Source organism: Papilio polytes, unplaced genomic scaffold, assembly GCF_000836215.1.
Source record: "Papilio polytes unplaced genomic scaffold, Ppol_1.0 DF823958.1, whole genome shotgun sequence".
NCBI classification, from domain to species: domain Eukaryota; kingdom Metazoa; phylum Arthropoda; class Insecta; order Lepidoptera; family Papilionidae; genus Papilio; species Papilio polytes.
Window position 1 is genome coordinate 536273 of NW_013525246.1, and position 14022 is coordinate 550294.

The 14022-nt window shown below is 33.6% G+C and overlaps 3 protein-coding genes across 4 annotated transcripts in view; 1 reads left to right on the forward strand and 2 right to left on the reverse strand.

Moving 5' to 3' along the window:
* The first annotated feature begins 158 nt into the window (after positions 1-158).
* LOC106101706 (ATP-dependent RNA helicase dbp2-like) lies at positions 159-9861 on the forward strand. Of its 2 annotated transcripts, XM_013281019.1 has the most exons (11): positions 159-343; positions 414-1083; positions 1484-1543; positions 2518-2665; positions 2971-3089; positions 3732-3968; positions 4266-4422; positions 6893-7032; positions 7564-7663; positions 7967-8056; positions 8727-9861. In XM_013281019.1, coding segments are annotated over exons 1-11 (2016 nt in total). In that variant the 5' UTR covers positions 159-341; the 3' UTR covers positions 9020-9861. The 2 variants fall into 2 exon arrangements, with proteins under 2 accessions (XP_013136473.1, XP_013136474.1); XM_013281020.1 differs by lacking the exon at positions 1484-1543.
* Positions 9862-10874: 1013 nt separating this feature from the next.
* On the reverse strand, positions 10875-12148 carry LOC106101688 (ATP synthase subunit d, mitochondrial). Its single transcript, XM_013280996.1, has 3 exons — positions 11947-12148; positions 11445-11663; positions 10875-11368 (listed from the first exon to the last, which is right to left on the reverse strand). The coding sequence occupies exons 1-3, from the start codon at positions 12063-12065 to the stop codon at positions 11179-11181; spliced, it is 528 nt and encodes a 175-aa protein (XP_013136450.1). The 5' UTR covers positions 12066-12148; the 3' UTR covers positions 10875-11178.
* A 961-nt stretch (positions 12149-13109) lies between these two features.
* Positions 13110-14022, reverse strand: part of LOC106101740 (protein trapped in endoderm-1) — a gene marked incomplete in the record, with an annotated part of 8736 nt that continues 7823 nt past the window's right edge. The window contains 1 exon segment of the mRNA XM_013281062.1: positions 13110-14022. Coding sequence (XP_013136516.1) covers positions 13955-14022 — 68 coding nt within the window.

A 14022-nucleotide genomic window follows, 5' to 3' on the forward strand; every position in this document is an offset into this window, starting at 1 on the left:
ACTGTTAATAAAATGTAAAATTGTTTATCACAAATAATTAAAAACGCTATAAAACCTTTTATTGGCGGTGACACGTCACCGTCGAAAGAAGGACCTAGCAACATTACAAATACCATAGAGAAGAGTATTTGATTGTTTGGGATTGTGACGTAAATTAATTAAAAAATATGGCGGCTATTAGTAACTTTTATTAAAATTATAAGCTTCGCCAAATAATCCTATTGTTATTGTAAGAAATTAGTTAAAACAATATACAAGTAGTATAAAATTTTGACTAGATATTAGTGACTTCAAAATAAGTAAGCCGAACTGTGATTTAAGTTCTCTATACAACTATAAAAATGTAAGTCATTAAGTTGTATAAATTTTATTTTAGTTGTTATGTATAATTTATCTTATGATTGTTTTGTTAGGTATGATGATAGACGTGGTGGGCGCGGAGGAGGACGTGGAATGAGCCGTGGCCGCGGTGGTGGTCGGGGAGGGTCCCGTGGCGGCCGGTCTAGTGATAGATCAGAGGAGAGAGGCAGCCGCTTCGGGTCCAGCATGCGCGGCCGAGACGGAGGCAGAGGAGGAAGAGGATTTGGAGGCCGAGGGGGCGGTCGCGACGATTTCAGAAGCTTTAAGAACGATCAGCCCGGCGGCAACTTACGGAAAATACGCTGGGAATCGATTACACTGACGCCGTTCCAGAAAAACTTCTATATTCCCCATCCGAATGTTCAGAGGCGTTCGCCTACTGAAATTGAGGCATATCGTAGCGAGAATCAAATAACAGTTAAAGGTCGCGATGTCCCGGCACCCAGTATGTATTTTGAAGAAGGAGGTTTCCCAGATTATGCTATGAAAGAGATTTTAAAGCAAGGTTTCCCGCATCCAACTCCTATCCAAGCGCAAGGATGGCCTATAGCTCTGTCAGGACGGGATTTAGTGGGGATTGCTCAGACCGGGTCAGGGAAAACATTGGCATACATTTTGCCAGCTATTGTGCATATTATCAATCAGCCCAGGCTGCTGAGAGATGAGGGGCCAATTGTGTTAGTGTTGGCACCTACTAGGGAGCTTGCACAACAGATTCAACAGGTATAATTTTTTTTTTAAGAAATAAGGTGTTTTTTTTTATTTTTCTTAAAATTGAAGGAACCATTAAAGAGTATATTGAAGAGTTAGATAAATCATTCATTTTGTCGCTCATTGAAAATAAAAAAAATTGAAATTTGAAATTCATTGGCTGGGTAAAATAAATATTGTTTTTATTTGGAGCCTTGTGCATATTTAATCAATTTGTATGTCTTTTACATAACACTAACTAGCTGTAACATAATTCCATTTGATGTAAAAATAATCTTTACATCAACAATAATTAAGTCATACGTAAATCACAATATAAATTATATACATTTCTACATTCTCTCATATTAGCTGTTAAGAATCTTCTATGAAATAAAATTAAATAACAAATTTGTCTTCCATCACGCACAAGGCTCTGATTGCAATGAACGGGTCCGCTGCCAACATGACGGATCCCAACGACTGTGACATAGTAAATTCAAGTTTAATTCTTTACAGTAGAACTTAGCAACACTGACAGGCTATGTTCGAAAACCTTTAAAGGAAAACATTTTAGATTTTTATTGTTTTGTTATACCAAAATTCTAAATTTGTATCGTAGGTATGGTTTCTGAACGTAACCTTTGATTAGTTTCAGCACTGAGTTTTGCTTGTTCTTAATTTTTTTATTATTATTTCTTCAGGATTCTGTATATACTTGTTAAAAATTATAGTGTAAGAAATTGCAAACTTAATTCTTAGTTGTAGCAGTCTTGTTAGAGTAATTCTATATATTAACATAAAAGTAGTAATTTACAGGTTGCAATTTCTCCAATCTCCACCATATATCTTACAATTATGTTTATTTGTATTTATACTAAATTGTCACCCCTAAGGGTAGGCTCCGAACCCTTCAGACAGGATAAATAGTAAGCAGGTGATGATTATAAATGAAAGTTTAGATAGACATATGTTTGTTAGCTATCTCTAGAAAATCTCAACAGATCTCAATGAAAGATATAAATGTTGGAACATAGTCTTGAAGAGCACAGGCTACGTAGTTGTCTTTTTGTAAATCCACTCGGAGACACAGAAATAAACTCGGAAACTACTGTATTATTCACAAATTCCTTCACTACTAGAAAGATACATTATCACTGATTTTTTCTTAATTCTGCATGGATAAAATCACAAGAAATACTTAGTACTACATTTTTTATCAAAATTGTATTGTTCGTATTTGATTATTTGATCAGAGACAATAAATCTAAATACAGAATCCATTTACTTAGTATTTAAAGTTTGCTCAAAATTATTTAATAGCATATTTTATTTATTTTTTCACTACTTAGCTATTTTTTGCTATTTCTCAAGTAGATTGTAGATTTTTTAGCAGTACAAGCTTTTTGTTTTGTTGGTGCCACTGTTTTTTTGTATGTTTTTACAACGTTTTTGTTTTATTTGTAGGTGGCAACAGATTTTGGACAGAATGTTCAAGTTCGGAACACTTGTATATTTGGAGGTGCTCCAAAAGGGCCGCAGGGTCGGTCGCTGGAGCGCGGCGTGGAGATAGTTATTGCTACACCTGGAAGGCTGATTGATTTCTTGGAAAAAGGTAATTTTCTTTAAAGAATCAAATAAATCTTTATAGATAAGAAAGTTTAGATTTTTATCTCTAGAATAGTTGAATAGATCTTGTTGTGATTTAACACAAAAAACATAGGCAAGAAATTAGGTTTTTTATAAAAAATCCACATGGAACCAGCCAAAAAGCCAGTTAAAACTCAAATACTTAATCAAATTAAACATCTATTATTGAATCATTATAAGAATACTAGTATTTTTTGCCTTTATTTACTTTGATTGAGATAAAGTTAAAATGTGTCCTTTGTAAGTTATTTTTTGTTTTTGTTCACATAGATACGACGAACTTACGTCGTTGCACATATCTTGTGCTAGATGAGGCTGACAGGATGTTGGATATGGGTTTTGAGCCTCAGATCAGAAAGATCATTGAACAAATACGTCCAGACAGACAGGTAAGAATCAATTTATCGTCGTTGAAGTTCTAACATTATAAGTGACAAAAATATCTACTTTTCAAGAGAGAGAAACAACTGCATTTTGTAAAGATACTATAATAATACACTGGTCGAGGGTACTTAGTTATCATCATCATCATCATCATCATCACCAGCTCACTATACGTCCCCACTGAGGGGCTCGGAGCCTACCCTAATACGGGGTGACTAGGCCATAGTCAACCACGCATGTGGGGGTTGTTTGAATTTCTTCGCCGATATGTGCAGGCATCACGGTGTTTTCCTTCACCGTAAGAACGTCGGGTAAATTATGTACGTATGAAAATTCGACACATCGAAAATCACATTGGTACATGGCGGGATCCGATCCCAAGACCTGTAGATTACAAGTCAAGTGTTGAAACCACTGAGCACCGACGCCACGACTTAGTTATAGTTCTATTTTATGTAGAGTACTTGTTTCTGATAGGCTAAAACTATGCGTCTTCGGATTCTCTAGCGAATGACACCAAAATAGCTTAAAAGTGACTCATATGGTGTTAGAATTTCAATGATGTTAATATGGAACTTTAGTTTTTGTTTTTGTGTAACAAAACCAAATATAATGATGTATGTAAAAACCTAAAAATTTTCTTTAAGGTACTAATGTGGTCAGCAACTTGGCCCAAAGAGGTGCAGAACCTAGCTGAGGAGTTCCTCCATGATTACATCCAGATCAACATTGGCTCGCTTTCTCTTTCTGCCAACCACAATATCCTGCAGATTGTGGATGTCTGCGAGGAGTGGGAGAAGAATGAGAAGTTACTGACGCTGCTCAATGAAATATCCTCGGAAGAGGAGACTAAAACTATTATATTTGCGGAGACAAAGCGAAAGGTAGGCTTTAATGGTTTACAAGTTATTTCAGTGTAGTATCAACATTTTCCCATCCTTATATATTACGGTACGCTATTTAATTTAGGCACTGAATAAATTAAAAATTATGTGTAAAAGGAACAATAACTATAAGCCAATAACAGCTAATAAGCAATAGTTATAGTAATGGTATTTATTATCTCTCATTGTCTGTGCATTTGTATTGTCATTTGCAATTGATTTTCCAAAGTAAAAAATAAAATTTCAATTGAATATGGATGAAGCATGGGTACAGCAAGTTATAAAATAATCCTATAGGTGGATGATATAACAAAAACAATAAACCGCGCCGGGTGGCGAGCGCTAGCTATCCACGGGGACAAGAACCAACAAGACCGGGATTACGTGCTCAGTCAGTTCCGTATGTCAACTGGAGGTATCCTGGTTGCCACTGACGTTGCAGCTCGGGGACTCGGTGAGTTTCCCAGTTTTATACACTTTACACTTACACTTCAAATATACACTGTTATTGCCCAGAAGTTGATTATCTTGTGTTTGTGCCACCTTTGTATGTTGATGCTGTATTGGTGGTGAATAATCCCGCCTATAGATTTTTCATTAATAACGGCATCAAACAGAAGATTCTGTATGAACAGTTGCGAGGTATTTTCGTGTCTAAATGGTGCAAAACCATCTCGCTCTGTCCCGGGGTGTAAGGTCTAAGAGAATGTCAGGAGCGTAGAGTAAGGTAATGATGCCATTGCTGAGTACACAAACAGACCCTAGGGTCACAGGGTAAAAACGAACACACACAAAGACTGCTAAATAATATATTTAACCCTTAATCAAATATTAGGCAATTATTTCCCTACTTGATATTGTAAACATAAACATGCCTATAGGTTCTTTTAGACTATCCTTTACATCTTTGTCTGAGATCCGTTCGATAATTTAGGCTACATACTCTAACAAACATCCATCTAAACTTTCGCCTTTGTAATGTTAGTAAGATCAGTAACTAATCAGGAAAAAATCCCCCTATTTATAAATAATTGAGCATTTTTTCAATATCTACTGAACTCATCTAAAAACCGTCACCAGTTTACTATTTTCAAACAATTAATATAATTGTAACTAGCGATATTAATAAAAACACTGACCTAGCGGTCCCGCCAGGAATGCGCGCGAATATCCATCCTCTAATGACATTGACAGCTGTCAGAGATGTGACGTTTATACCAATAATCTAGCGGTGTGCCAATTCTACAGCGCGGTACTATTTTTCTTCTTAACACAATTATCTAAAAAAAAACTCTTGTTTGGTTAAGGGTTAATAATTTCGATAATTGTCAGTAATCCAACTAATTATAATAACAAATTGCAGTAAAGTGAGATGTTTTCGTTTATTGTTTGGAAGCAATCAAGATATAACGATTTGTTCCATTATTCACAAATATGGATAAAACTTGAAAATAATCAATTTCAATAAATAACTGCTTTCTTGTTATGTACATTATATTAAAACTGATAACAATAAATTATGATTTTAAACTCAAAGTAAATTATATATAAGTTATTCAAATAATTATATAGTGAATATTGGAATATATTAATGAAACAAAGCAATGGCCCTAACCATTAGGAATGTTCTTTTAGACATCAATGAGGACCTTGTAAAACAAAAAACCTTAAAAAAGGCAGGAAAATGGTCATTTTATGATATCTAAAATCACCATTTTCTTATCTGTTCTAAAGAATAACATTGAAGTGTGAACTAATATTAATCTTTACTATTGTATAATTTTTTTTTATTATGGGATAAACTCGAAAACTATCGTAGACTTTATTGATGTATTTAGTTACTTCAATTAGTTATATTTTTAGTTAGGAATGAAGTAAAAATGGGTTTTATTTAAACCGGTGTTTTTCTACAGTTAAAAAATTTGACTAGACAACCTACCCTTTTTCTCTAAGGTATGTTTTCGGTACCGAATATAACGAAAACACGCAATTTTTTTTTAAATGTTGTAAATTATCACGTTACTACACGTTTTAATTTGAAATGTTATGTCTCATATATAAAAAAATTTGAAATGCTAATATGGGGCATGAGACATAAAAATCTAAGTTAAGTAGGATTGTATGGATTGTATTAACAATACAAGGTTCTCTAATGCATCTAAACAACTAAATTTCCATGACGTAGACTCGGCATTATTATGCATATTGTTTTTATTTCAGAGGCGCATGCAGAGATATGGGCTAGTCTTGCGGTGTGTTGCTGATATCAATTCTATGATATTCTCATTTCAATGATTTCAATGATAGCAATGATTGAATCATCAAATAATGATTTGACAGTCTGTCAGCGCACACTGTGTTTTGAGCATGCAGCCTCTATAAATGAAATGTATATGAAAAAATTAAAATTTCCTATAATCGGTTTATTGAGACCGAAAAATTAAAATGCTTGGGTAATGTGTCATGAGAGATTTAAGGAACAGACTAAAGGGCCTGCCCTACGCAACCTGACGTAGTCATAATGAGGTAGGATCATAACACACCGCTGGACTCTTGGCCTACAACACTCCGGACCACTGACGGGCATTTTCAGTTATTTCCAGTTGTCTCCGATGCCTGAGAGAACACTGCACTCAGGTAAATATTAACTGTAAAAGAATTCATGTTTAGTTGTTTGTATGATTTGTGAAAATAAATTAAAGCTTTTTTTCTTATTTCTATTAATGTTAAAGAAATTTTTGTTTCCTCAAAATTACTGTTTTGTGTTCAATTTTGTCCGCCTTAAATTTTTATTAGATAACTGTATAGTATTCTTGGCTTTTATATGTTATAGCGAAAAATAATTGTATTTTCATCTAGAAATAAATATCCATGTATATATGTATTTATGTAGTGTACACTGACGTGAGTAACAATGGGTACAGATGTGGAGGACGTGAAGTTTGTGATAAACTACGACTACCCGAACAACTCCGAGGACTACGTGCACCGCATCGGCCGCACCGGCCGCTCGCAGAACACCGGCACTGCCTACACTCTCTTCACACCCTCCAACTCCGCCAAGGTGACAAACACAAAAACAAACACACAAATTCATACATCACCTAAGCGCGCAGTTGCCCGTATGCGGGGAATCTTCATACTAATATTATAAAAAGGAAAACTTTGATTGTAATGAAATAACTCAAAAACTACTGGGCCGATTTCAAAAATTCTTTCACCATTAAAAAGCTACGTTCTCAGTAAAACAGGCTATGTTTTATATTATTTTTTAATTTTACGCGTAAGGTGTCGCGGGCGAAAGCTAGTTTTGTATATAACGACCAAGTTTTGAAATTTCTTTCCGATATTGTTCAAAGAATAAACTGGCTGATATGATTGACTGATATTCATAACTCTGATAGTTAGATTGTCATAATTATGTGTACATTAGCTTTCATACGCGACCCCGTCTGCGAGAAATTAAAAGAAAAATTAGTAGTCTTCCAGGCAATGTACATTCAGCGAAATCCATTTCGTCGTTCTGGAGATACATGGAAACATCCATCCATCTAAACTTAACATATAGGATATTAAGATATAATATTTATATCAGGCAAAGGACCTGATGTGCGTACTGCAGGAGGCCAACCAGGTGGTCAACCCTCGGCTGCTGGAGCTGGCGCAGTGCGGAATGGGATTCAAGGGGAAATACGGTACTTATTGTATTAATATACTTACTACATTATTTTTGTTTAAATTGTCATGTTCTTTTTCCTTAAACAAGTTTGGTGTATCTCAACAACCATATATCTCAAAACACCATACAACTCATAACATTTGTAATCATCTTCCTGTATCATCAATAATTATTTTTACAGTGTTTATAGACATTGTATCTTTGAATTGATAGTACACTTCTCTTTTGAGAAAAGTGGTTGACTCTACAACCAGTTTTCTCATTTTGAGTAATCTGGTTGTCTCTACAACTGGTTTTCTCAATAAAAGAATATTGACAGGTCGCAATCGTTTCCGTGACCGTGACGACAGCGAGCGCGGCCGCTCCGACCGCGGCAGGGGACGTGGTCGCGGCAGGTTCTCTGACAGAGGTATATACACCATACATAAACACTTTATACTCTTCTCTGTACTAATATAATAAAGCGTAAACACACTACTTTGTAACGCAGGATGTCAGCAATCTCAGTATGTTTTTGAATAATACTCTTTTTAATAAAATGCCCTACATTTTTGACACGCTATAGGCTATATATTTTAACGCTATTAAACTTAGGGAGTAAATAAATTGGAAAAAACCGCCATGCGGGAAAGAGACAAAAATTACAAGCTGACAACATGAAGAAAGCATGGTAACGGTAATTGATAGCCAATGTCAAAGGCCTTCATTGTCATTTGCTAATTTGATTTTTGACATTTGCTATTGTATTTGCTGAAAACCAGCTCGACACTGGATCTCAACCAGTATCGGTTAAGCTGAGCCTCCCCATTTTGCCATCTGTTATAATTTTTTCGTGTATGTTTTTTTATTTTGTACAACTTTGTATTCTTGGATGGCAATAAAGAGGTTTTTATTTAATTATTTATTTGCAAAAGTAAATAATTAAATAGAGCTTTTTATAATTTCAAATATATGTTATTCATATATTATCTTTTTTAACTCATATATTTTATATAAAAGTATTAATAATTTTCTTTATTTTATTCCTCTCCTATACAATTGACAGAAAACCTTTATTTAAAAACTATTAACGGCTATAGGTTCACGTTGGGACGAGAACAGTTCAAACAGTTACAGCCAGAGCTTCAGCCGCACCGAGGGTTATAACACGCGAAATTCTGAAACACGACAGTTTTCCAACCGAGAGGGAAGTGGGTTCAATCGAGAGGGAAGTGGTTTCAACCGAGAGGGAAGTGGGTCCTTCAGGGGCCGCGGAAGTAGGGGCAGGGGACGCGGTTTCAACGATCAAAGTTACCAGAATCAAAGTTTTAGCGTCCCTCCGCCGACTTCTTATTATAATATGTACTCGCAGCCGCCGCCGCCCCCTAAATAATTCTGCATTTTATAACCATCCCTTACATTATCTTTAATTATATAGAGATAGCAATATGTTTGTTGGCTGAAATATGCCAAAGTAAATTTGTAGACAAAAAGAATTATAATTCGTCCCCGCGTAGTTTCAAGTAAACATGAGTAGGATATATTTGTATTTTTGTATGTAACTAATAAATTCGATAACTACTGGTCCGATTTTAAGTATTACTTTGCTATTAAAAAGTTACATTGTCAATGAGCGATATAGGCTATTACTAGAATGTTTAATTCTACCCGACATCGTGTTTTAAAGCGAGTAATTATATCACATGTTACTCAGTATTAATGTAGTTTTTTAATGGTGACAGAATTTTTAAAATCCGCCAAGTAGTTTTTGAGTTTATTAGTTACATACAAATATAATTTTCTGTTTATGATATTAGTATAGATAAATTTACTTACATACATGAAATAGTCAGTTATTTTTATGATACCTTTTTATAGGTATTAGAAAATACAGTAGTTTTATTGTAACTAAAATACGCAATTAATTCTCTTTTGTGTACATGTAGATAAGTTAAAAGATATAAATTAACTTTTGTCTACGAATTTCATTGCATTTTAATATAGAATTATGCTATGAAGTTGTTAGTTGATTCAGCTATGAGCTGGCATATAATTGGACAATTTTAATATAGTAAATAGTAAAAATCCATCACCGCTTATAGTTTAAAGCACCTCTAGTATTTTTAACCAACTTCCAAAAGGAGGTTCTCAATTTGCCCGTGTTTTTATATATTTTTAACTGCATATCTTCACCTGGTCATCAATTTTCAATTTTTTTACAAAAACCAAAAAATTAAACATATAGGATGTTTAATTTTTTCCAAAGTTATAAACTACCCAGTAGTTTTTGAGTTAATCTGATTTAGATATTTTCTTTGCATTAAAATACAACTGATTTCTAAACTGAATTAAATTTCATGTATTTGTAAAATTAGTATTAAAGAAAATTTATTATGCAATCTATATAGATTCATTTCTCTATGGTAATCTTTAAAAAATAGAAGAAAAAGGTACTTCTAAAAGATATGTCTACTGTTTATGGAAAAATGGGCAATCAAGTATTAATACAGTAAGACCTCGATAACTTAAAAACCTATATAACTTCAAAAGATAATATGTTATCTTCCCATCAGAACCCAAAACCTCTACAACATAGACCCTTGATAACTTAAAATATTTTGTGTTTATCTTGTCGAGGTTCTACTGTATTTCATTTCTTTTGTGTGTAAAATGTTTAAGAAATATCAGGTTTTCTAACAAAGTTTATTTCAAAGGATTTGTAATTTTAAATATAACGCCAAGTGTATTTTATAGTAGAAATCTTAATGTATGGTAACTGGGTGAAAATTACATTCAAATGGGTAATCAGTTAAGACATTCCTGCATTGTTGCTATTGTTCAATGTCCACTGTATTGTGCAATTTACCAAATAAATTACAATAAATTATTTTATTGTTTTATTTTAACACCATATTCCCCACATCACTGTTGTTAATAGTCAAACTGATCACTTAGTAATTGTGTTTGGCAAAACTATAACTGAACAAGTCACTTTAGTTTAATTGAACAGTTATATTGATAAAACATTTTTACATAAAGTACCTGTGTCTTGGAATTTATTCTAATTTCTTTCCCATTTCAGCATATCTTGTCTATTTACTTGACTCCCAAAGATCATATAAGAAACTTCTAAGGATTTCGATATTTGAATATTAAATGAAAAATGAATCATTCAAATGTTTCTTGTAAGCATATTGTTTTATTTTACTTCTGAGGTAACTTAGGTATTTTAAAATAAAACAAATAAGTAAGTTTACTCACTTTATTCCTACAACATAAATTACACAATTGCATAATCACTTCAAATATAAACCTTTGTACAATGTCAAGACAATCAAATAGTAGAATTTTATTTGAATAGTATATATGTTGATGTATATTTGAGCTCAGAAATAAACTTTAAACAGTATTTAATTGCATTACTTTTAAACCTTTCAAAGAACATGAATAGAAAGAAAATTATCCTAAAGCATTCCTTAGCAAGGCTTCAATATAGAATAAGACTTTTCTTTCAATTCTTCGCATCTTGACATTATACAAATTCCGAACAGTTTAGTGATGTGACTCAACAGCCTTGTTCTCCGGGTCGACATAATCCACCTGGTCCTCAGGGTTGTGAGGCCAGTAAGTAGGTCTGTTAATGGGGTCAAGAGCCTGCTCAGGATATGCATCGCGGAAGTCCTCCATCGTCATCTGGTCATATGGTAGCAGAGCCTTGATCTCAGCTACTTGTTTCTCAAAGCTGAAAAATAAAAATAAATTTTTACACATTTCTTAACATATTTCTAAAACATTTCTAAGTAACATGCCAAACTTACTTAACAATGTTAGCATTGGACTGCTGAACAAACTGATCAATAGCTTTCTTGACTTCGCTCCACTGAGCATCCACCTGAGCACTCATGGTGTCTGTGGGGTAGGGGATCTTGAGAGCCTCATACTGCTTCTGGAAGTTGTCCACCATGCCGGGGATGGGCACCGACTGCTTGTACACGCTCCAGTTGATCGCTGGAGGCTCAGGTGGGTTAGCCAGCACTCTGAAATGTTTTGGAAGTTAAAATTTTATTTTTATGTCATCATTTATTGGAGATTTTTCACTTTTCCTTATTTTAATAATAATGCTAGTTAATAATATGTAATAATAATAATACGTACAGTAAAACATTAACAAACCGTAATAATCACATAATGTACGATTTTTATGTAAGATCTTCGTAAAATAATTACATCTCAATTTAAGAGTAACTGATTTATGAGAACAAAATGAAATTGAATTAAATACATGATAAAAATTATGTAACATTCTTGTCAAATACTAACCTACGAAGGTAGCCATCGGACTTGATCTTGAAAGCGGCGAGGTGGGCTTTCTGCTCGGCGGGCACTCTTTCTGCCAGGGCTGCCCAGTTCACGGAGCTCTGTGCTATTCTTTTCGCCATGTTTTGGCTTAAAATTTCTGTAATCTAGAAATTCGTGAACACCTGACTTGACACTCGCAATCAGTGACAGTGACAGACAAAAATAATGTTACCACCATATAAATTAATCATCATACTGAACCTAACAGTGTTACCATTTGGTATATAGGACCATTAAAATACAACACCTGGGTTTCTTTTTTATTTATTTGAAGCATAATTCAGTATTGTAGGTGAGAATTTTCACAACCCCCCTTTGTTGTCTTCCTTTTATATTTAATCACTACTGATTAAAAGTGATGTTCATCAGATATTCATGAAGTTGTTTAGACTATTTTGTACTGAATTACAAAACGTCTCTGCTACTTCGGTGTTCAAACTACTTTTACTTAAAGCAAAAGCAAATTGATCGTAGGTGCAGATTAAGTTTTGCGAAATAATAGTGGCTTATAATATTAATACGTTAAGATATTGTTACCAATATTATTAAAGCAAAAGTTTAGATGGATGGATGGATTTTTTTTATAACATAATAGGGCGAAGCGACGGTTGCCCATAGACATCCGCAATTGCAGATGCGTTGCCTACCCTTCATTGACGGAGGAGGAGACTCACAGAAAGAGGATATTTCCCCTTCCTATGCATCTCCTCCACCGTCAAATTCACTTCCACTTCCCAACCTCTCCTTATAAGAAAAGGGTGGTAAAGTGGAAAGTGGAAAGGGACTTAAATTAGGCCTCCGGCACCACACTCATCAGACGAAACACGGAATTGCTTCCATTTCACGCCTGTCTTCTGTGTGGTCGTGGTATTACACCAGGCGTGCCGGCCCTGCAGTGCTAAGATGTTAAAGCGGGCACTATGGTTAGAGTTTGTAGCCTAAACTGCTGAATGGGTCTCGATTAAATTTGGCATAGATGTGGAGTATAGTTTAGAAGAACTCATAGGCTACTTATAGGCACTTTTGTCTTGATTAATTCCATGCGGATTATATGTAAAGAAAGGACAATGCATTCGACTAGCCCTGCGACGAAATAGAAATTAACATGTTTAAAAAAACGACAATTTAATACAAATACATTTATTTACCTTTGGTATGATTTACATTAACTGCTAGAAATAAATTACAACATAACCTATATGTATAATATATTCCTATTGAAGTAAGTTATAATTGCTGGTTATATTCGTTATAATTATACAAGTATGATAATTAAGTTCTAATTGACTTTTTCGTATCAGTCTTGGCAAAGTTAGGAGTTAAATATTCGTGTAAGGTTGAAATTATACAAAATAAGATCTTAAAGAAACAACTCGTAAATGTACATTTTCGATGATTTGTGTGATTTTGCGAAAAATAATATTTGAGTTTTATTGACATTTATAATCATTTAATTGACCCCGAAAGTAAAAGAAAACATTAAAATGGTGGTCACAAATAACTTAAGAAACATTTTGTTCAGTCTGTTTTATAAATATTTGGTAGTTATACTGTTAGAAACTAACCTATAACGGAATGTTCTTTACAATTCTTCTATTAGCATAACGATATTCTACAGAAGGTTTACTAAAATGAAAATTTAAGAAAAAATTGAATCAAAAATCGATTCAAACAATCGGCTCGTATTCCAATTTAAAAAAAAATCTTTTTTTTTTTAATTCAGCGCATAATTGTCAGCATTTAGAGTACCTAAAAGTTATTTAAATAATATCTTTACGGTAAATTAACCGGTAATTTGATCAAAATTAACCATAAACTCTTTATTTTAATCATTTTTAAAATAAATCGTTTGATCTAAATATAAAAATATGGTTTCACAATAATTTAAATTGCCTTTGGTTAAGTAATTGGTATATTGTGTGATAATTATAATAAAAGTATTTACAATATTTACAGTTAAAAGTTGAATTCATAACTTTGTCGGTTGATTATTTAATGGGTTTCTTTTTTCCCCATAATTTGGGGAATTCGACGAAT

Coding starts and splice junctions, on each gene's coding strand:
- LOC106101688 (XM_013280996.1), bottom strand. CDS start 12,065: ATGGCGAAAAGAATAGCACAGAGCTCCGTGAACTGGGCAGCCCTGGCA. Junction 11,664..11,946: donor TCCGATGGCTACCTTCGTAG/GTTAGTATTTGA, acceptor AAAACATTTCAG/AGTGCTGGCTAACCCACCTG. Junction 11,369..11,444: donor TCCAATGCTAACATTGTTAA/GTAAGTTTGGCA, acceptor TTTATTTTTCAG/CTTTGAGAAACAAGTAGCTG.
- LOC106101706 (XM_013281019.1), top strand. Junction 7,664..7,966: donor GGGATTCAAGGGGAAATACG/GTACTTATTGTA, acceptor GAATATTGACAG/GTCGCAATCGTTTCCGTGAC. Junction 8,057..8,726: donor CGGCAGGTTCTCTGACAGAG/GTATATACACCA, acceptor TAACGGCTATAG/GTTCACGTTGGGACGAGAAC.